At 38.2% G+C, this 24306-nt stretch overlaps 3 protein-coding genes across 3 annotated transcripts; all 3 read left to right on the forward strand.

Moving 5' to 3' along the window:
- The first annotated feature begins 3529 nt into the window (after positions 1–3529).
- LOC113316194 lies at positions 3530–5923 on the forward strand. The gene has a single exon (XM_026564417.1). The coding sequence runs from the start codon at positions 3827–3829 to the stop codon at positions 5771–5773; it is 1947 nt and encodes a 648-aa protein (XP_026420202.1). The 5' UTR covers positions 3530–3826; the 3' UTR covers positions 5774–5923.
- Positions 5924–6368: 445 nt separating this feature from the next.
- LOC113316201 (BTB/POZ domain-containing protein At1g04390-like) lies at positions 6369–11689 on the forward strand. The gene is made up of 8 exons (XM_026564422.1): positions 6369–6541; positions 6636–6762; positions 7271–7787; positions 7904–8037; positions 8135–8577; positions 8974–10080; positions 10187–10339; positions 10688–11689. Exons 1-8 carry the CDS (start codon positions 6441–6443, stop codon positions 11133–11135), a joined length of 3030 nt encoding a protein of 1009 aa, XP_026420207.1. The 5' UTR covers positions 6369–6440; the 3' UTR covers positions 11136–11689.
- A 527-nt stretch (positions 11690–12216) lies between these two features.
- On the forward strand, positions 12217–15193 carry LOC113337097 (U11/U12 small nuclear ribonucleoprotein 35 kDa protein-like). The gene is made up of 8 exons (XM_026582785.1): positions 12217–12443; positions 12528–12625; positions 12730–12781; positions 13100–13170; positions 13987–14077; positions 14209–14284; positions 14435–14513; positions 14816–15193. Exons 1-8 carry the CDS (start codon positions 12272–12274, stop codon positions 14948–14950), a joined length of 774 nt encoding a protein of 257 aa, XP_026438570.1. The 5' UTR covers positions 12217–12271; the 3' UTR covers positions 14951–15193.
- The last annotated feature ends 9113 nt before the right edge of the window (positions 15194–24306 follow it).

Raw genomic sequence — 24306 nt, forward strand, 5'->3', positions numbered from 1 at the left:
ATCCATATACAAAAACTCCAACAAAACAAATTGTTCACAAAAACCCCATTTAATATAAATTGTCTATATTACCCTTCTATTTTAAATCACCCCAACAAAAACAAAAATCAACCACACTTTAATTCTTATTATATTGTCACCCCCAACAAGAAATAAACAATCACCAATAAGCACCGCCACCACCGACCACCACCGCCGCCGGCCGCCACCACCACTGACCACCACCGCCGCCGCCACCACCGACCACCACCGCCTCACCACCGACCACCACCCCACCCCCCCCCACCACCACCACCACCACCACCACCGCTCCGCCACCGACCACCGCCGCTCCTCTCCGCCGCCTCCCCCCCGCCTCGCCACCGATACTGCGCAATTGCACCACCACACTGCCAGTCACCCTACCATCCATCGCACCACCATTGTCGACCACCACCACCACCTCCGCCACCACCACCACCACCACCACCACCACCCACCACCATACTACGTAATTTCACCACAATACCACCAGCCACCCTACCATCCATCCAGCACACCACTGTCGACCACCACCCCGCCACCGCCGCCACCACCACCACTCCACTACCACCACCCCGCACCCCCCACCACCACCCCCCCCCCCACACCTCCGACCACCACCACCGCCGCCGCCACTGACCACTACCGCCACCGCCACCACCGCCAACCACCATCGTGTTACCATTGCCGATGCCAACCACCACCGACGACGACCACCACCGTCGCCGAGCAACACCACCAACCAGCTGCCACTGCCACAAAAAATGATGAAACCAAACAGAAAAAATGATGAAATCAAAATTGGTTTCACCAAAACTAGATGAAACCGAAATTGGTTTCTTCATACATACTGTCATTTTACCAACACAAACTTCAATTTTGAAACCAAACACGTCGACTTCCAAGTCAGGCCGAATAAACTAAAAAAAATCAGCTGAAACCAAAATTTGGTTTCATCATAAAAGAAACACAATAAGATGAAACCTACCACCATCGTCAACTTTTTTGGAGCAATCAAAATCAGAAGTTTCAGAATCTCCTGCAACAATGGTACTGGTGAGAACCTTCCTTCTCTTCTTCATGACATCATCACTGTCAAAATTCTCATTTTCCAATGAGCCTTGGAAATATTGAACCCATTTACGGATCCTCTGAGGTGAGGATGAAACCAAAGCTCGTCTCAACATAAATTACCATATCACCAACAAGATTGGTTTCGTCAACATAATATCTGAAAAGATCACATATTAGATGAAACCAAAATTGGTTTGAACAAAAAAAAATTGTTATATCACCAACAAATTGGTTTCTTCGACAAAAATTAGCAAAAATTAGATGAAACCAATTTCGGTTTCATCATAAATACGATGAAACCAGTTTTGGTTTCATCATAAATAATATGAAACCATAATTGGTTTCGTGCAAATTTCTATTCAACTGCAAGAAAAATTACAGGAGATATTATACATGTCCATTAATAAATCCTCACAAGACCTTTGGCATGATTATAATAGACTGCTATTACAAACAAATTAAGGAGGCACCAGATTGCCCACATTCCGTATCATAAACGCATCTCCAGGTTGAAGCCCAAGAATATAAGAAGGGCATACCCTAGAGTCGCCACATGCAATCACCATGAACTGGTTTCCAAAACTGTAAGTTAGAGAAGAAAAGAAAAAGGAACACAAAGACTACAAAATTCACTCCTATATCAGCATAAAAATGTAGTTGTTCAACAATAACTTGGGTGCTTGGGCATCGGCAAGGCTACTATAATGGTCTATGTATTTCCTGCTCAAATTTCCAAAATTGAGTCAGTAATTCCACAATGTAAAACAAAATACAACATAAATTTACTTAGTTACTTACAAATATTTTTCTTTTCTGAATTTCAAAAACCTTTCTTTCATTTTACCAAATTGATCTTGCCCGTGATCCAGTTTTTCTACATTGGGTTTGTGGCTTTCTTGTTTTTGGGTCACATTCTAGACTCCCTAGATGCCTCCAATCTCAATCTCAAATGGTTATCCTTCAATTTTGTATGTTGATTAGGAAATTTACAAATCTGCAGAATAAAAAAAACACTTTTAGACTTAGAGAGATCCATGAAATGAAATGAAATCAAATGAAAAAAGAAAAAGGAACTTACTTTGGTATTGCCATCCCCTATAAAGCAATTATCTGCAATAGAGACGGTTACTGACGAGTCTTTCAACAGAACAGACGGACGAATTGCTTCCATTTGTTGTTTGGGCAAAAATGGCAAAACAAATTCTATAATAGAAAAATCAATGCAAATAAGATTATAATTATTTACCCACTTCTAATTACCATTCTAAAATTCATCATTTCCCCTAACACAAGCAGATCAAATTAAATCTCCATCACTGGTTCATTTCCCCCATGAGATCCATTCACCACCGCTACTGTATTCCTTGGTGATGGAGGATTCGAAGCCGAATTCAATCCACCAAGACCGGCAATGAACAATATTTTAACATCATCTTCAAAATTACAGAATACAAGTAATGGCACTCAATACGATGAAATTAAAGTTAGTCAAATTCTGTGTGTTTATCCAATTTCAAAGATCTAAAAGCCATGGAAATTAAGCCTCGAATTCCACCACATTTAATCCGAAACTGAAACTAAAATTAACAAATCTAAATCTTCTTTCAATAATGACGAACCTCTGAAACACCAAAATCAAAACCTAGTTTCCATTGCAAAATCTTGATTACTTCAATCGAAAAAAATTGAGATCAATCTGAAAAAAAAGAGAAGAAGAATGTGTAGAAATGAAGTTACTGACCTGGAAGAGATCCGTGAATCTGGTGTTGATGTCAGATCTGAACATCGTAACTGGTTGGTGGTCCCAGAGGTACTGTTGGTGGCGATGTAAATGGTAGTAACAGAAAAAAGAAGGTTGGTATTAGATCTGAAACTGGTGGTGGTTTATGGTGGTGCGGCGGTTGGAGGTGGTGGTGCTGTTAGGGAAGGAGGAAAACGAAATGAATTAAGAGAGAAGAAGATAACTTTATACGCATATGTGTATCAGTGAAGGGCAGCATTGGAAATTGAAAGAGTAATAAAAACTAAATTTAATATTTTTAAATTGAAATGGAGTTTTTGTTTCATTTTTTTTGATATGGTTTTCATTAAGCCCAAATAATATGGCTGGTGTTTGTGTAACTCAAAGAATATCACCTTGGTTTTTTATAACTTATTCTGTATATAAAACGAACATACACGACATATACCACTCCAATTTGCTATTGAATCACGAACTGTTGACCTGATTTCTGCCAATCAGACTTTTACGAATCCATAGAATACTATGATACGCCGGATTACGAATTGCTAACTAGGGCTGGGATGAGAAGCATTTTCACTCCTTCGCAGACTAGCAAAATCCGGACCCACAAAATATCATACACATATCTCCATCTCTCTATTACCTCGAGAAGTATCTTATCCCTCCTCCCGCAATATCAATGTTCTTCGATTTCTCTTCAACTAGTTCAAAGTTCAAACAGCAAAACCACAGCCAAATCCTCAAAAAAACAAAACCCTAGAATTCTTAATTAATACCCAAATATCCACAACCCTCATTCGGTATCTTCATACTGATACGAGTATATCAGAAAATCTATCTATCGAGGTAAGTAAAAAATTATCAATCAATCAATGACTCTTGATTAGGGTATAGTTTTCCCCCAATTTAATTTCAATCAATTCTGTATGTTTTCCATTAAGTTATTTTGATTGTTATTGATGGTTTGGGGTTGTGGGTTTTGCTGTAATGGTGGCTACTGTTATAATCTCGTTTTTACAGAACATATGGCCATTTAAGAAACCTAGTAAACCAGAAGATCTCAGAATCTCTGATGAATTAGTGAATAAGCTCGCAATTCCTGATCAGACGAAACAGTTTGTGTTTGCTATTAAAGATCCAAAATCAGAATCTGTTATTTATATATTAGCAGCTCAGAATTTGTCTCAACAATCTGGTTTAGATGCTGAGATTTTGATTAAGGAGGTTAAGCCTGATGCGGTGATAGCGCAGGTTTCGTACACGGCGCTAACTGAGATACGAGAAGAAGAGAAGAGTTATAATGTGCCTACTTCTTCATTTGGGGTTATTAAAGGTTGTTTCTTGAATAAGATTAATAAAGAGAGGTATGAGAGTTTGGCTGAGAATCAAGTGTTGAAGGAGATTTTCGGGATTGGGTTTAATGGACATTTTTTGAGTGCGGAGAAGGCGGCTAAGGAGGTTGGTTCTTTGATATATGTTCTGTATGATAATGAACCAGCTGGTGATCCTAACCCATACTTGCCTAGTTGGTTGTTTAAAGGTCCTGTCATGAGTATGAATGTTAGAGAGATATTTGGGAGTATGATTGGTGGTGGTGGTGGTGATGGTGATGTCAAAAGTTGTCAACCTGTAGGTTCGAGCAGTTTGGTACCACAGAAAATGGGGTCTCTCTGTGCGCTGTCAGGTTCTAAACGGTTGTGTTTAACAAATGATTTTTATTCAAATATGGTAAAATCTGTAGTTTCTAGATCAGTTTCAAATTTAAGTATTGGTTCAGAAGCTAGGTTGGGTGATGCTCGGCCGAAATGTGATTATCAGGCTCCTTCTTATGCTCAAACTCTTTATCCGCTGCTTACCGATTTGTATGATATATTTGATGATTTACCATCGATTGGGAGGGCCTTTGCGTATGCACAAAAGATGCTTTACAACGTGGAGAAAGGAGAAACTGTGGAAACCCAGCTATTATCTGAAGTCCTTGCATTTCGGGTTGCTATAGAGGGAATGAGAGTTGGATTGAACAATGCTGGACGTTGTCCTTCCAAACAAAAGGGAAACCAAATCTCATCTGCAAATGGGTTCTCAGAACTCTCTGGCGAAGATAAGCTTCATGCTCTATTTGCAAAAGCTCTCCAGAGCCAGACGGAGAAGTTCAAATCTGTAGTTGCAATAGTGGATGCTAGTACTTTAGGTGGGTTGAGGAAGCATTGGAATACTATTCTTCCCCCTGAGGTTGATGATGCAATTGAACATTTCTTCACAGAGCATGAGGAAAACCCGGCCTCTGAAAATACGGAGAAAAAGGGTTTATTATCCAAAAAACCAGTAGTTGCAGTTGGCGCAGGAGCTACTGCGGTTTTAGGAGCCTCATCCCTCTCAAAGCTTGTGCCAATGTCTCCATTGTTGAAGCTGGCTGCATACAAAACTGCTGCAATGAAGTTCACCATTGCTCAAACTCAGAAGGCTTTGTCAATCGCCTTCAGCAAAAGCTTGACAGCATCTAAACTGGTATTCCATGGAATAGGGAGCTCTGGAGCCAAAACGTCGGTCATGAAGGCAGCAGTTTCTGCTGAGAAAGTGCGGACGGTGGCTCATAGTGTTATAACATATGCTGAGAAGACCAGTTTTTCGACGATGCGAACAGTATTTTATGAAATAATGCGGAAAAGACAAATCAAACGAGTTGGCTTTGTACCATGGGCCACATTTGGGTGTAGCATTGGTGCTTGCGCAGGTTTGCTAATTTATGGAGACGGAATTGAGTGTGCCGTAGAGTCGGTCCCTGTGGCCACCAGAATCGCTTCTTTAGGTCGCGGAGTTCAGAATTTACACGAGGCATCTCAGGTTGTTGCTAACAACACAAAGATACGGGAAGCAGTACAATCCTTGCTGTATGGTTCAAAGACAGTAAAAGTAAAAGTTAAAGAGAGTTAAGCGTTTAAAACTTACGTCATGTATATAGTGATTGAAGGTATTCTTGAAAAGAAAATAACGAAATCTTAGTTAGGTGATCTGTTTGTACATTCAAGTCTTATTCTTTAACTCTGTAGACTCTTAAAATTTTGAGAATGACAGTTTAATGTGCAAAAGAAATTTTGAAGAAGAATCAAAATTTTACATTCGTTTCGCAGACTTTTAATTTGTCTAATAATCCTCTGCTTCTAACCATAAGGAGACTATGGAGTAATTGTATACCATAATCCAAATTTGAGAGCAACCAATAGAATAGACGAATTTCATATCGATACAACATGAAATGAAAACAGATGAGCAAAGTCTTCTACATGGCTTCATTATGTCTGACAAAACTTAACCAGAAGCAGTAAAGAGACAACCATAACCGCAGTAGCACCAGTGAGTGGACAACAATGAAGAACCCAGGAGGGCGGATGCCCCAAGCTAAAACTGGGTGCCCGATTCCATTCGGTGTTCTAATCCATATCTCGGGCGCCAAAATCACCGATCAAGAGAAGTAAAATAAAGCTCCTCTTCTTTCATTCCACTTTCATAATATGGTTTGAAAGTTTTTTCTGTTTATTTTCAAAACCCTAGAAAAGTGGAAATTTTAGTATTAGAGAATTTGTTCAAGTAAATTCAAGCGATGAAGTCATCAAAGATTGGAAACGAGAAGAATCGGAAGCTTAGCAATCATATGGTTACTCTTCATCAACGACTCTATCAAGCTCTTAATCTCGGAATCAAGTAAAAACCCCTTTAAATTATCATCTTCTTTAATGTTTAGCTGAAATTTCTTGAGTTTTGAGTTAAAATTTGTAAATCCTTTGATTTTTGACAGAAACTATGATAAGGAAGGAAAGAAATGGCAGTGTACAGATATTGAAATTCAAAGGCTAGCAGTTCGTTCAATTTCAGCATTTGTTGCTTCTCTTTCACCAGATATTTTAAGAAATCCAGTTATAGAGGTACTTCCTACGTATTTACAAATTCATTCAAAGTTCTATTGTTTACTATTTTACGATTGCGTTTTAAAACATGATGAATTAGTGAAACTCTAGGGATTGGAAACCACCAAATTATCACCCTAAGGAGGAAATTTGGGATATTAATTTTGATTGTATTGTCAGGCTAAATTGTATTAGTGATGCCGAGAGTACATAACCTTCCAGTTGTGTGTGTCTTGCGACATTTGAAATCATACATATACTAATTTCGTTGGTCCTATTCTGTTGTTATGATCAATAGGGTCAAGAACATGTAAAGCCACGCCAACTTTAAGAACTGTGATACAATCACCACAATAGGACTATCCCGCTACCAGTCAGAAGATAACCTTGCACTTTGATATATATATATATATATATTATCTGGTTTTGTGGTTTTCGTCATAAACTTAGAAGCTTCTTAAATTCGTCATCTTTTTTATTTATTTTTGGAGACTGAAGATTCTTACACTAAATTGATTGCTCTCAGAGTTCCATCGCTGATATTTTGGTGGCATTGGAAGGAATTCTTCAATCCAGAAATGAGATGCTACTTGGCATGGCAACAACTGTGACTGTGAAGTTGGTGGACATTCTTGGCAGTTCTATGCTTTTATATGGTGTGTCAGAACTTGTTCAATCATTGTCCTCATTGCTTTCCTTCCATCAATCTTCAGTAGCCGTTTCTTGTGCGAACGTCTTGAGACGTATCATCTCGAAATTGAATCCAAGAAGATTCAAAAACCACAATGAGGTGTGGGAAATAGTGGTTGAGAAAAGGAATATTGACTGTATAATCTGTAACTTACATGATTTTGTATTCGGGGATCAAACAATTGAATATTTTGAAGAGATGGCTTCTCTTTTGAAGACAATAATTGGGCAATGGTGTCCCTCTAGGTACGATGTGTGGAGCAATGCTAAACTACTAAAAGCCTTAGAAGTTGCTTGTGGAAATCCTAATTCCAATGTTAAAGTTGCTGTTTTGCAGTTGTATTCTGCATTAGGTACTGATCTTCTTTATCACGTGTCTTCTTGCTTATATTTGAGTAGTTTGAGTCTTTGAGATAGCTGCCCTACACTGTTGATATCATGGCTAACAACTGTAGAATATGCATGGCAGCTTTATGTGGTTATGGGGCTATAACACTCCTTGAAAAAGGAGAATCCTTTCTGTCGACGATAGTGAATTGCATGGGCAGCTCCCAACCTTTTTCTGTTCGTGCTGAGGCATTCAAAATTGCTCAATTTTTAATGGTACCGGTCATTTAACTCTTCTCGTACCATTTTATCCCATTGTCTGCCAAATTCATTTAAAATATAAACTGAATATTTAATGTTAGTTTATTTGCAGAAATCTGAGCAAGGTTGTCTCAGAATAACAAAGCTGTACTGCGAGCCTATTATGAAAGCCATAATTACTGCGATGGATGAATGCAGCTATTGTGGAAAGGCTTCTTCAGATCAAGGAATTTTATTAATGGAGGCATGCCGTTTGGCTTTAATAACTCGCTGGGCAGGAGACCATCACACCTACCTTTGGAAGTTTGGGGTTGACCGTAGTCTGCTCGGTCTCCTTGATAATAACTTCTGTAAAAACAAAAAATCCACATCATTCTCGTCATCAAGAGAAGAAATAGACATTGCAAAAGAGGTTCTTGATTCTAATTCCAATGGGGCTTTAACACCATACATATGGGATGTTCTTGGATGGCTTGCGACGCACTGCAGAGAAGATTACAACCCTAAGAAGGAGGGAAAGCTCAACTGCTTTAATGTTCTTATTGCATGTGCCTGGTAAATTTTTCCATCCAGTTCTTTTCTTTTCCTTCAGTCCAGGTCTTTTTAAGTTGATTCTTTTTCTTTCTTTTCGGCGGCCAGATCCTGAAAACTCAACTGCTATAATTCTTTTTCAAATATTCTGAAAACCTGCTTCAACCTGAATTTTAGTTTAACTGTAAGGCAACACTAGGTCGTTCAAACCGTTTAGGCTCTCTGATTAAACTGGGCCACATTTCAACCTAATTTGGACATACATGTTACATGGCTTAGATGGTGTTTCTCCAATTCATTGACGTGTCTGGTGGTCTCCAGGATGCTTCTTATATGTAGATGTTATTTTAGGCTTCGGAATTTCTAGTTTATTCGATTACTATTTATGTCTGTTATTCTGATGCCTACGCTTCTTAACAGCTTGGTCTTCAAGGATTCAATTCATACAGGACGCCAAGTTTGTCAAAATGACGTCTCTTACACGTCAGTATATGAACCTGCATCTAGGGCAGTTCTGCTGTTGATCTTTTCCCCCTGCGAGTACTTCGCAACCCAGGCTAGACACATTTTATCTAAACTATTGATATCGAGCACAGATCACCTGAAATTTCTACTTAATTTCCTTAAGTCCACCTCTCAGGATACGTTTTCTGTGTTGGATAATCTGAAAACAGTCACTAATTTGATACATTTGGTGTGTTATTTGGGTTTGCCAGAGTACCAAAGCTTAGTTACTCGAAATGAAGGTATTAAGATTTTATCAACTTTCATCAGTTGGTGCTTAAAAAACCGTGTTGAAATTCGACGTTCAAGAGTCGCCCCTCATCTGCGTGATATATATGGTGAAAGAACTTGTTGTTGGGTTGAGAGAGAAGATTGGGAGGGCGCAGATATTCTTTTGTTTTATGGTTTGTGGGGACTTGCTGAGTTGATATCTAATTCAATAAGAAATAGTGAAGAAGTCTCTGATCAGCTTACCGTTGGCACATCATTCAAAGGTTCTGAAATTCAAGTTTTAGTTGATGAACTGCAGAAGATCTTTGACAAAAGCTTCAGTTCTGGATGTAGATGGTATTCCGCCTATATTCTCAGTTTTTTTGGAATATATGGTTTTCCAGATAGAATTGGCCATAGACTCGGGAAAGCCCTTCATGAAAAAGAACATGCAGACATCTTGCTCCGACTTTCAAACGAGGAGTCTGTGAGTGTTCATGGTGTTATTCTTATTATGAGATGTCCGAGTATGTTGCCAAGTGGAGCAGTTTCTTTGGACAGCACAAATTTCAGGAGGGAAGTCCGCTTATCTTCACGCGTTGATAGTAAGACACTAGCAAAGCTATTAGAATTCGCTTACCTTGGATTCGCGCATGTGGGCAAGGACCCAGTGAAACAGTTGAAAATTCTTGCCAAAGCCTGTAATTTCAATTTTCTATCGCGTATCCTTTGTAGAAAGCGCCCAAATTGGGGAGCTATTATTCCCAGTTATGACTTCACACCTGCTCTTGGATCAGATGGTCATCAATTCTCGTAAGGATTCAGATTCTGTTACACCTAATGATAGAGATTCATCTGGACGTTTTTATATATATTCATTTACAATCTAATATTGTTGTATTTATTATTTTTGCTTCAGTGATGTCATTGTGGAGGCTAAGGAAAAGGCAGAGATGAACTTTAGTTGCACTACATGCCCTCAATCAATGCCTCACATGCATGTCCACAAAATAATATTGTGGTTGAGCTGTGATTATCTTAGGGCACTGTTTCAGTCCGGGATGCAGGAGAGGTGCGTTAATTGAACTTTCATTACCCCGTGGGATATATATTGTCATGAAATATCATGCTTTACCATGCCTTCAATTTTAGTTGTAAATAGTGTATGCAATTACTTCTTGTTCAATGTTCTTCACTCCCTTGAAATGTTTCTCCTTTTCAATTTAGGTCAATTGATAACACCTGCCAAAAGTGACTTTTTAGTCAACCACTTTCCCTGGCTAGGGTACACAGTGATTTCATTACATTATTTAAAGAATTATCTTGATTTAGCCATTTAGAGTGTGACATTTCAATCTTACTACACTTTTTGCTTTTAGCACACAGCCTTCACTAATTTGCCATTCTTGTGTTCTTACAGCCAGTCTCAAATCATAAAGGTCCCCTTAAGTTGGGAAGCATTGGAAAAGTTAGTCACCTGGTTTTATTCAGATCAACTTCCAAAGCCTAGTTCTGGATGTTTATGGGATAATATGGATAAGAAGCAGCAGATACTTCAACTGCTCCCGTATGTTGAGATCTGTTGGCTTGCTGAATTCTGGTTTTTGGAAAATGTCAGAGAAGATGCTCTAGAAGTGGTTGTATCTTTTCTAAACTCTAGTAGACACTTGTGTATGGAAATCATACAGATTGCTGCAGAACTCTCTCAATGGGAAATAGTTGATGTTGCTGCAACTTATATGGCCCCTATGTATCCCCAAATGCGCGATTCAGGTGATCTGGAATCATTGAGTCACGAGCTGGTTGATTTGGTGCGCGTTGCTTATGTTCGGCTTACTCAAGAGGGAACATCCAATAATGCAGGTTAGATACTATATATACACATATAGGAAAAACTAGTAAAACTAGTAAGTCGTATTATTTCTCGAATTTCTTCAGCTACAACTGTCTTGTGAAACTAAGGTGGAAAACCTTATTCGCGAACCTCAAATCAAGATGATTCTTCAGTGCCCCCAAACTTGCTTATAAAGAGGTCAGCTGCAGTACAGATCAATCTTTTTTTGTGTAGAGATTGGTACATAAATACAGATATATTTCAGTTATGGAGGCGGTTTCTTGCAGAATTTTTGAGTTATGGTTCTGGAAGATGAACTCTGCAGCAAGTAGGCACCGAAAGGGAACAATACAAGGATCCATTCTGGCTTCATCAGTACAGTGTACAGAGATGGTGCATATTTTTGCCCCAAGGGAACATTTTACTGCATTAGGTTTATAATGCTGCTGTTGTTGGTATTGCACACAACGAAATTTGTTTTAGGTTAAAATTTTTTTTGTTCTTTTTTGAGAGAACCTCATTTGTTATAAACTTGAAACGTCATGTGTTGTAAACTATAGTCGAATAGAATCTCTCTTTTCCTCTGAACTTACTCACTTGAGACAAAAAAGCAAACAGGTGATCAACAAAATCTCCTACAAACAAGCAAAGAAATTTGTCACGCTTTCAAGTCAGATGTGTTAATCGAGTCAGACAGCAGGTCAGAAAGTCTAAACTGAAAAGTGGAAGTTGGAAAACAGCTGTCCAGTTCCAATATCTGACTGGAGAGGAATCAGATTCGACTCTCTCTGAGACTCTGAGTCAGAGTCTTATAAAACGCAAAAAAAAAGTGCATGATGTTTGTTTTCTCGTGATTCGTCTGAATCTGACTCATCTGAGCCTGACCAAAAACTTGTCAAATAGCGTGGTGTTTCTGTGAATCTAATGTGCTCAACGACACTCAACAACCTCCGAATCAGATGTATGAACCTAGTCAGACGTCGAGTCAGATGTCATCTGACTCAGACCGAGTCAGATTCATATACCGAGTCAGAATTCGGAAGACTCGGAACCGCACAAAACAATGTGTAATCTCCCCTCTCCCCATCTCCGTTTCTATAAAAGACCCAAGTTCCCCCACCGCCCGCCGGAAAAGAAAAGGGGAGTATTTCTAGAGAAAAAGAAGAAGAGATGAGCAGTAGAGGAGGAGGAGGTTCAAGTAGTAGTAGTAGACAGAATGTAAATTCAGTGTTTTATGCAGAATCGTATCATCCAATTCAAGCTGGTAGTATTGATGGAATAGACATTCTTCCTCATGATAATGCTGTTTACAGAGCTCTCCTTTGTTCTTCAGCTGGACTCTGTATGTTCTTCTCCCCCTCCATTCTAAACCCTAATTCCCATTGCTCTCTCTCTCACTCTCTAAGATTAATTTAAATTTTTACAGATGACCCATTTGGTGACCCTAAGGTTACCGGAGACCCTTATTGCAGTTTGTTTGTTGGGCGTCTATCTCACCTCACTACTGAAGATTCACTTCATAAGGTAATCAGATATATCCTCTTCCTCCTCCATTTCTTCTTCAATTTCTGTTTAATTCCTGCAAATTTTTAACAATTTGATTTCAGTTTTTGGGTTTTTGTTTTTAGGCAATGAGTAGGTATGGGCGAGTCAAGAGTTTGCGATTAGTTCGTGACATTGGTAAATTTCATTTCTTTTAATTCAATTCAGCAACTTCTTTTTTTCTGCCGTTTTTATGTTCTAGGTATAAACAGCTGGTCATGGTATTATGTGCAAATTAGATAAATGCACGATTTAAGCATCACCCAGAATGTGTAGAGTATAATACATGTCTAGTGTAATGGATGAACAGAATTGTGTGTCTTCTGCCAGATTAGGGTCGAGGACAAGCAATAGACTATGTGCAATTGTGCAAGTTCCTATATTATCTTACTGGAGTTCTATTGTGGTTACGGCGTATTATGACTTCTGATACTTTCTTTTTAATCTAATCAACAGTAACTGGTGCTTCTCGGGGTTATGCATTTGTTGAATATGAAAACGATAGAGAGATGAGGCGTGCATATGAGGTGCGTAAGCTTTTGGCGTGGATAAAATATCAGTTGCCAGTGCAAAATTGTTTCAATTAGAGCCCTACTTCCATATAGCATGTGTGAACCTTTCGCCTATGCTTGGATAGATAAATTTTGGGTAATTGAAGTTATACTGCAGCCTGATGTGGTAATCATATTGTTAAGCTAGTGTAGCTTATCTTGTAGTGCATGTTTCACATATTAAGTTTGGTTGTTGTGAAGATAAATGTTTGGCTGGGGGAAACAGTAGTACCTGTATTAACCATACGTGGACAGGACATAAGAAGTGTACGAGAACCCTGGTTCTGGAGATCCATAGGAAGTAGTATAGCTTGTTTAAATAGATGGTTTTGACTTGTGAAGATCTTGGAATACCATCACAAAAAAAAAAAAAACTCAGGTTACATTATGATATACATGCTTAGTTTTCTGGGATGGGCTTTTAAAGCAAATTGGCTGCTTTCAGTTGGATACAAATACTGTAGTGCGTTGGATCCTCAATGCATTGCATTGATTCTCTGACTTGACATCTTTGTTTTCTGGGTGTTCTGGCTACCAAATCGAAAGTTTAAGTTCAACGGCTCACTGAGCTGTTGCAGTATCCGCGTGTGCCAGTACGAGTTCCAGCCTTACATGTCCATAGGGGAGAATTTTGAAAACGTAGTGTCCATAGGGGAGAATTCTGAAAACGTGGTGTCCTCGTTACCCAATAAATAAAATGAAATTTCTGACCTAATAATTGACTGCGAACTGGTAGCTAGCTATGGATTATGAATGATTCTTGCTTCATTGTTTTATTCGACATATATGCAGGAAGCTCACCATTCTAGGGTTGATGATTGTGAAATTTTAGTAGATTATAACCGACAGCAGTTGATGCCAGGGTGGATCCCACGAAGATTAGGTGAGATTTGATCCCGCCTGCCTTGAGCTTTCAGTGTCTAATAGTTCATAAAGTTCCAATTTACTGTTTTCCCTTGAAAAAGTTAGTTCTTTTTAATTGAGGTTCTTATTCAAATCCTTTTCCTTAAACAGGAGGAGGACTTGGTGGCATGAAAGGATCTGGTCAGCTTCGTTTTGGAGGACGTGAGAGACCGTTCCGAGCTCCCCTGTATGAAACCTATGTTCTATGTTAAGCCAATGTTGTTTTCTTGCATATATGATCAAAACAAAACTTTTTGAACGCATTCCTAGCATGTTATGTACTAGTTAGAATCATTTTTCGAGAGGAAGTGTTCCATGAGCTTTTCTTTCTCAACAGGAAATCAATTCCCTTCGACGACTTAAAAAGGCTTGGCATTCCACCTCCTCCAGAAGGACGATATATGACACTTCACCAGGTACCAATCTCTTAATTACCCATCAATTTAAGAAGGTTTATCCACAGATTTTGATGTGGTCCAAAATCTAGGCAACACATAAGAGGCATCCAATACATAAAACCAGGAAGGTGTCATAAAGAAATTGTAGTATTGTAGTCTCGAACACCTTAATAACTTAGAAGTCCACAGACCTCAACAGGCTCAACTTTATCATTGTCAGATGAAAGTTGTACACTTATTGATTGTATAATTGTAAACTCCACTATGATACCTTCTTTGCTCATTTGTAACTTAAAACTAGACTTGTTACTTGGTAATAGGTTCCACCACCTCCTAGAAGACGAAGGAACTCCGTGGATAGGGAGGAAGAACAGTCACACTCCCACAAGCGCAGCAGACATTCCCACCGATCCAGAAGGAGAAGATCCACCAGTAGGGATCACATATCTGATTGATAAAGAAGAAAGGGGATCACAGCAGAGGATTGTGTGTGTTAAGGGAGCAGAATCCGAGAACAGACTTCTTTTTTCTTTTTGGGTGTAATTAGTAGGAATACTTCGGTCCGAGTCAAAACAGTCACTTCTGTTTTTTCCATATATAGATGTTTTGCTGGGAAAGGGAATGTATTGTGAGTCTTGCTCCTATAAATACATCCGATTGCATTATTAAAGAAAAATCCCATCGAGTTAAACTTTGAAGATGAGGACTAATCCCTTGAATTGTCATTCGATGAGGACTAATCCCTTGAATTATCCGAATGACGTAACTTACGAAATTCTTTCTCGCATACCAGTTGAGTCTGCCCTTCAAGAATGGGATGGGTGTAAGAAGAGCTGGATGAGCCACTCTCTTTTGTCAGACAGTACTGCCCCATAAGAGTACTTTCAGATGTACATATTTTACCAAATTTGAAGATTCCGACTGCTATCCCTTTGTTCGATTGGTGCGCATATGCAGGATGATTCAGATCTACTCTATAACTGCATATCATCGCCATTTACTCCTCTTTTTGTGGCTCTCATTATTATTATCTTCATAGCAAATGCCGCATATGCACGATTATGAACAAAAAAGGGATATTGGATTCCCTTGCTTGACACCTTTTCCACTTCCCAAAATAGTTGATGTAGTTCAAATGATAATCATTGCAAACTTTGCTATGACAAGCACCACTAAAGCCAATGTATAATCCAACCAGCACTAGCTTATACTCCCACGGTCTTTTTTTTTATCTGTCCTATATTTTTTATATAACCTTTATTTTTTATAATCATAAAATCATTTTTAATACATACTCAATCCAAAATCTTAAATAGTATGACCATATATAACGAAAAAAAATCTATTCAATATCTTTCATATTAATCATCATTCTCTTTTTAAATAATAATATTTGTGGATAACTATAAAAGTCCCAATAAAGCTTCTACCTATTCATAAACTTTTCTATAAGAAACCAGAGTAGCTGACTCGGAAAGAGCATCTAACCCAGACAAACAACGTTACATTCAGCTGGGCTAGGAATAACGTCAGGAAAAAAACTTCCCATATAATACATAATAGGCTGGTTCAGAGTGATATCCGTTACATCAAAAGATTGGAGAATATTAAAGAAGTTCTGGAGGTTTGGTCGACCCTTCCAGTTAAAGTCTTCAAAGAGAGCAGATTGGATGGATAATTTAGCTAACCTAATTGCCGGTAGATTTTGGCCATGATCGATTTTGTGTAGGGTGCCCAGAACAAATTCTATTGCTTCAAATTTTCCTCCTTTCATTTGGTGATGTGATAGACAAATTTAAACCTTCCTTCAACCTCCTGTTTATATTCCTGCTTAATGGCTTTGAGAGTATCTTCATCCTGAGCTTCAAAGTTGATGCTGGCTTTGTGAAGCTGCTTTCTCCATTCCTGAGCTAAAGCTTCTCATCTTGAGGCTTTGTTGACTCCAATAGTACAGTCTTTAATATTTCTTGCTCCCATGCAGGATCGTGTAGAGGAGAAAGCAATTAGAGCATAGTTAGTGTAGAGAAAGGTGTCTCTATTAGTATCAGTTTGAAGCACATCCATGGAACTGGTGCTAATAGTGATCCAAAATCTTTCTTTGTGAGTAGTTATAAGTCTTTCATTTATGTCATCGTGGTTTTCATGATAGTAAAGATTGTTAAGGATGTGACATGGGTTCTGCAATACTCTATTAAAGGAGCATAAGTGTCGATAAATTTTGCCAGCAATAGCAGAAGCATTATGAGTAATTTTCCTGAAGATCATATCACATTTGGCCTTCCAGATGTACCATAAATATAGGAGTATGAGGTTGAAACCATTTATTTAGCCATTCATGGAAAGAATTGGCATTTCCAAATATTTGGTGGTGGAGACCAAATGTATGTATCCAAACTTCATTTGCAGCTGGACAAGACATTAGAGCTCCTGACTGCATTTACATATGTTGCAAATATTATCAATATAGCATAGAATGCTAGCAGTATTGGTATTAGTAGGGAGAATGCCATGAGCACACTTCCAGATGAAAAGGTGAATGGCTGGAGAATTATTCAACTTCCAGATTTCCCCCAAGGAGAGTTTTGAGTTTCATTGGCATATTTTTCAGAGATTTGCTTGTCATATAAATATTTGATAGTAAAGTCTCCTTTTTCTGTTAGGATCAATAAAATTCTGTTTTGATCATCCTTATTATGTTGAGTCAGCTGAATGGCAGTTTGAACTTCTTAAGAGAACTAACTGGTGATAAGGCTTGGGATCCACTCTCTATTATCATTCACAAGCTGGTTGACAGTTGTGAGATTAGTAGGGAAGTTAGGAGGTTTAGTTAGGATTACCTCCTGACCCCAAAACCACTTATCTTCCAGATGTGAATTTGAGAGCCATCACCAATTTTCCAGTGGTAGTATCTTTGGATGTTGGAGATGCTGATAGACGCATTTATGTGTCTGTTTTAATCTAGATTTTCTATATTGTTAGCACCCATTTTTCACTACACCATATTTCGCGTTTAGTAACCTCCTATTGCAGTTACTAAATAGGGTTGTAACATAAATCAACCGTTACAAAAGGGGGTGTAAAAAATTTTCGTAACAGACATGTTGCCGTTACTAATCTAGGGTTGTAACTTTTTTCGTAACGGAAACTTCGCCGTTACCAAATAAAAATTAGTAACCATTGTCGGTCCGTTTATAAATTTTTACTAGGGTTATTAATATTTTGACCGGGTCAACGTTGAACGACTCCTATTATCTTGGTAAAAATTTAGTAACACTTTTTTGTCGTTACTAATCTTTTTGTAACCAAAAAGAGAAGAAGGCAAGTCTTCATTGACCTGGTCAAAATTATTTTACCCTACAAGTACCCTATCCCCTGGAATTGTTGTCATCCAATCCAATCCAATCCAATTCATACATTCATATAAATATTCATTCTTTATACATTCAAACATTCATTCATTCGACATTCAAAAGAAGCAAACAATAAGATTATGTATATTGATTGATTCTACATTCATTCTACATTTGACTCATTATATATGTTGACCGACTTGTTCAATGATACTTAGGTTCATGGTGAGTTCAACTATCAGATGATTCATAACTGCTAAGTATCATGTCATTCTCGAACACTCTAAAAAGTCCACAGACCTCAACTTTATGGAAGCTACTAAATTAACCTACTTTACTCATTTGTAACTTAAAGTTAGACTTGTTTCTTGGTAATAGGTTCCACCACCTCCTAGAAGACGAAGGAACTCTGTGGATATGGAGGAAGAACAGGCACACTCTCACAAGCGCAACAGAAATTCCCATGGCCGATCCAGAAGGAGAAGATCCACCAGTAGGGATCACCTATCTAATTGATAAAGAAGAAAGGGGATCGTAACAGAGGATTGTTTGTGTTAAAGGAGCAGGATCCGAGAACAGACTGTTATAATTGGAAAATTGGGTGTGAATTCTGAAAAAGTGGGGGTACAACAACCACACCCAATATTTCACTTAACAATATGTATGGACAAACTTCAATATACTTTCTAGAGAATCAACTAGACAGTCAGACTCAATCTAGATAAAAAGTATACCAAAGAGTTTATATCTCAATCTCTCTGTTAGAGCATAGCTCGATCAACCTCGCATGCGTTGCTATCTCAAGCATGATTATCAATGTTAGTGATCAAAACTATGAGTCTTGATTTCTAGCCTACATAGCTAAGTCTCGGACTAGGATAGGAAAAGTGTAGTTAAGCTCAAGGACTTCATGGCGATCCATCATACAACGACGAAGATCTATACAAGGAATCGTGTAACTTCATCAATAAAAAGGTATGTGGAGACTTGAACTTATCTATCACTCAAAAGTCTATCTATTCTATCTCCTACTTCTTATGAGACAAAAGTCGTATGCTATATAGACTAGATCATACACACTTGACATTTCGGGCTGAGCATTCATTGCTTATCTTTTATCTCGAAATCGTGTGTTGGTAAAGCGTTTCGCTTTAATCAGGTTTATCATCACCTAGTGACGAAAGTCATGAAAGTTTCAATCACTTTGAGAATTGCTCTGACGTGAATCGGTCTGTGAATAACGGCTACATAGCGTCCTCTGAGAATGTCTCAATGATTGAAATGAGAGTTTAGACTACATAACCATGTATTTCTTGAACCGAAGTTTTCGAACTTTGTTGATCAAGAGAAATCGGGAGGATTGTGGAATTGGCTTGCCAAGTCCACGAACCCAGTCTGTGAACCGTCAGAAGTTCTCGACCGAGAATTACTGCTGGATTTTCCAAAACTCGTTTGTGTGCTTAGTCCGCGAACTCAGTCAGTGAACTAAGTCCGCGAACTCAGTCCACGAACTGGCGGAAGTTTTCGAACCGAGAATTTCTGCTGAGTTTGGAAAACTCAACCGATTAACTTAAGTCTGCGAACTTGTTTGTGAATTTAAGAGGCTTTGATCTAAAGATGTGCTTTGAACAAGAAACATTAAATTACTAAGGAATCCTTTATGCAAACCGTGGCTATAATGTTCATGATCCGATTCAATCGAATAGAATCATCTTTGTTTCAATTATGTCTTGTGTAGTTATATAAGATCTCATAGCAATTGAACAACTCTCTAACTAGTTAATTTGAGTCAATTGAACTAGTTATGGTGAAGAAGAACAAGGTTAATATGAAATGCTCATATGGTTGACCTTTTGGGTTACTATGTTGAACCAACATGAACGTACACGTTTGGGCATGGTTTTCACGAACCCAGTAAACGTTTACCCAAGTGTGTGTGACAAGCTAAGTTTTCGATCTAACGGTTGGGAAATATTAGGTTGAATCTAAATCAGGTTTTCATCTAACGGTGAATAAGGATTGCTTTGTACCTAAGGCAAAACCCTGATTTGAAGGATATATAAAGGAGACATCTAGCATTGAGCAAACCTAATCCACACACGTCTGTGTGCTACAAGTGCGCTCGCTAGAGTCGATCTCCATTAACCTTTGATTTTATTCTCTAAAATCAGGTTAACGACTTAAAGACTTCATTGGAATTGTGAATCCAAACCGATACTACTTTTATCGTAGTTGTGTGATCTGATCTTGCATCTTCAATCGTACGAGTACAATCGATTGATTGGATTGAGATCGTGAGAGTTCTCTGATACGCAAGATAGAGAAGTCACAAACATCTTCGTCTCACTGCTTGTGATTCCTCGACAATACGCTTGTGTAGTTAGGAAGGATTGTAGAGAGGTAATTGATTAATCTAGGCTGTTCTTCGGGAATATAAGACCGGATTATCAATTGGTTCATGTTCACCTTGATTTTATATCTTAAGACGGAACAAAACCTAGGGTTTATCTGTGGGAGACAAATTTATCCTTTGATACACTTTTCTGTGTGAGACAGATCTGTTTATTATCAAGTCTGTGATTTTGGGTTACAGTAACTCTTGGTTGTGGGTGAGATCAGCTAAGGGAATCAAGTGCGCAGTATCCTGCTGGGATCAGAGGCGTAGGAGTACAACTGTACCTTGTATCAGTGGAAGATTGATAGGGGTTCAACTATAGTCCAGTCCGGAGTTAGCTTGGAGTAGGCTAGTGTCTGTAGCGGCTTAATACATTGTGTTTTCAATCTGGACTAGGTCCCGGGGTTTTTCTGCATTTGCGGTTTCCTCGTTAACAAAATTTCTGGTGTCTGTGTTATTTCTTTTCCGCATTATACTTTATATAATTGAAATAATATAGGTTGTGCATTCGTGATCATCAATTGGAAATCCAACCTTTGGTTGTTGATTGATATTGATTGATCCTTGGACATTGGTCTTTGGTACATCAATTGGAAATCAACAACCAAAGGTCGTATTTCCAATTGATGATCACGAACGCACAGCCTGTATTATTTCAATTATATAACAAATATAATGCGGAAAAGAAATAACACAGACACCAGAAATTATGTTAACGAGGAAACCGCAAATGCAGAAAAACCCCGGGACCTAGTCCAGATTGAATACACACTGTATTAAGCCGCTACATACACTAGCCTACTCCAAGCTAACTTCGGACTGGACTATAGTTGAACCCCAATCAGTCTCCCACCAATCCAAGGTACAATTGTACTCCTATGCCTCTGATCCCAGCAGGATACTGCACACTTGATTCCCTTAGCTGATCTCACCCACAACTAAGAGTTGTTGCAACCCAAAATCGCAGACTTAATAATAAACAGATCTGTCTCACACAGAAAAGTCTATCAAAGGATTTTTCTGTCTCCCACAGAAAAACCCTAGGTTTTGTTCCGTCTTATGATATGAAATCAAGGTGAATAGGAACTAATTGATAATCCGGTCTTATATTCCCGAAGAACAGCCTAGATTAATCAATCACCTCTCAACAATCCTTCTTGACTACACAAGCGGTTTGTCGAGGAATCACAAACAGTGAGACGAAGATGTTTGTGACTTCTTTATCTTTCCTATCGGAGAACTCTCAGGTTTTCTTCCAATCAAAGATTGTACTCGTACGATAGAAGATGCAAGATCAGATCACACAACTACGATAAAAGTACTATCGGTCTGGCTTCACAATCCCAATGAAGTCTTTAAGTCGTTAACCTGGTTTTAGAGAAGAAAACCAAAGGTTAAAGGATAATCGACTATAGCGAAGGCACTAGTATCACACAGACGTGTGGGGATTAATTTTGCACAATGCTAGATGTCTCCTTTATATAACCTTCAAATCAGGGTTTTGCCTTAGTTACAAAGCAATCCATGTTCACCGTTAGATTCAAGCTAATTGATTTTACCTGATTTAGATTCAAGCTAATATTTCTCAACCGTTAGATCGAAAACTTAGCTTGTCACACACACTTGGGTAGACGTTTACTGGGTTTGCGAAAACCATGCCCAAACGTGTACGTGTATGTTGGTTCAACGTAGTAACCCAAAAGGTTAACCATATGAGCATTTCATATTAACCTAGTTCTTCTTCACCATAACTAGTTGAATTGACTTAAATGAACTAGTTAGAGAGTTGTTCAATTTTTATGAGATCTTTTGTAAGTACACAAGACAATATTGAAACAAAGATGATTCGGTTCGATTGAATCGGCTCATGAATTTTATAGCCACGGTTTTCATAAAGCATTCCTTAATAATTTAAGTTTCATTTTCAGAGCACATCTTTAGATCATAACCACTTAAGCTCACAAACAAGTTTGTGGACTTAAGTCAACCGACAGAGTTTTCCAAACTCAGCAGAAAATCTCGGCAAGGAGACTTCCACCAGTTCGCGGACTAGGTTCGCGGACTGAGTGCAGACTAAACACGCAAATGATTTTTTGGAAAATCCCAGCAGAAATTCTCGGTAAGAAAACTTCCGTCAGTTCGCGGACTGGGTTCGCGGACTTGGCAAAGCCGATTTCTCCGGTTTCTCTCAATCAACAAAGTTCGAAAACTTCGGATTAAGGAATACATGGTTATGTAATCTAAACTCTCGTTCTAATCATTGAGACATTCTCATAGGACGTTATATATCCGTTATTTATAGACCGTTTCACGTCAGAGCAATTCTCAAAGTAATTGAAACTTTTCATGACTTTCGTCACTAGGTGAATATAAACTTGATCAAAGCGAAACGCTTTACCAACAGATGATTTCGAGAAAAAGATAAGTAGTGGATACTCATCTCGAAATGTCAAATGTGTATGATCTAGTCTATATAGCATACGACTTTTTGTCTCATAAGAAGTAGGAGATAGAAGAGATAGACTTTTGAGTGATAAATAAGTTCAAGTCTCCACATACCTTTTTGTTGATGAAGTTCCACGGTTCCTTGAGTAGATCTTCGTCGTTGTATGATGAATCTCCATGAAGTCCTTGAGCTCAACTACACTTTTTTATCCTAGTCCGAGACTTAGCTATGTAGACTAGAAATTAAGACTCATAGTTTTGATCACTAACATTGACAAACATGTTTGATATAGCAACGCATGCGAGGTCGACCGAGTTATGGTCTAACAATCTCCCCCTTTGTAAATTTTAGTGACAAAACTATTAATACATATGAAATACAAAAAAGATAAACTTTAGTGACTCCTATTCCATAGTCTAATCTTCAACGTTCCCTGAAATCTCCGTCCTTCCAAGTACTCCAATGATCCCAAAGGTTGTAAGTTTAGCATCACCGTTGTTGAAGATCTGTAGCTATAACAATGAGAGAAATCGAGAGTCTCGATCATTATTATACAATGTCATAGTATCATTATGTACCATCAAAGTCCAAATGCATCACGACTTTAACAACAATACTATGTTGATATGTATCACTCCCCCTTAGTCAATACTCCATCTCGATCATGGAAACCACTCCCCCTTACACAATGATCCGAAAACCATATGTATTTGTAGTGTGAACTACATTATTTCTACCCCTTTTTGTCAATAAAATTGGCAAAGGTAAAAGAACGGGATCATAATGAAATTTCCACAAGAGACATTTCATAGACTAAAAGAAAAATACATACCAACTTAATTTAGATGCAATAATAAAGCCGAAGCTAAATGCATTCATCAAGGAGTTTTAAGATACAAGATAACCCCTATAAAATTCCACAGCCGCATACCCCACAAGATATTACCATTAAGCACAAGTTCAAAAGAACTCTCCCCAATTTGATGTCATTCCGAAAGAACAATAAGAGCGACCTTAATTTCGAAAGAAAAGAAGGATTTTTAATTGGAAACCAAAAACCATAGGAATGATTTTATATATCCAAAACTCAACCAAATTAATCACAAGTAAACCCATGATTAATTTAACAACTAAATCCAACCACAAAAGTGATCAATTTAATTGATTGTGCTCAACATAAGTAAATTTACGGAGCTACGACTAAGGTAATCATACGGAGATGACTAACTTAATCGTTCACATACTCAACATAAGGAAAACCTTATGGAATATACGACTACATCAACCAATAAAATATGATTGGTATAGCCGTTCATATACTCAACACAAGAATTTGTGGTATATATGAAAAACTCAACTAGATTAATTACAAGAGAACCTATAATTAATCTAATTGGAATACACAACCAAACTAATCACCGAAGCAATCAATTTAATTGTCAAAAGATTTTGCTCGACAAAAGAAGACTTTCGGAGCAAATAACTAAATAACCAATCAAGATGATTAGTTTAGTTCAAGAATGCTCAACATATATCATCTCATGGAACAACCAACAAGGCCAATATTAATCGACATAGTTGTAAGGTGCTCAACATAAGATACACAATGGAGCCTTCACG

The sequence above is a fragment of the Papaver somniferum genome, chromosome 1, assembly GCF_003573695.1.
Source record: "Papaver somniferum cultivar HN1 chromosome 1, ASM357369v1, whole genome shotgun sequence".
Classification (NCBI taxonomy): Eukaryota; Viridiplantae; Streptophyta; class Magnoliopsida; order Ranunculales; family Papaveraceae; genus Papaver; species Papaver somniferum.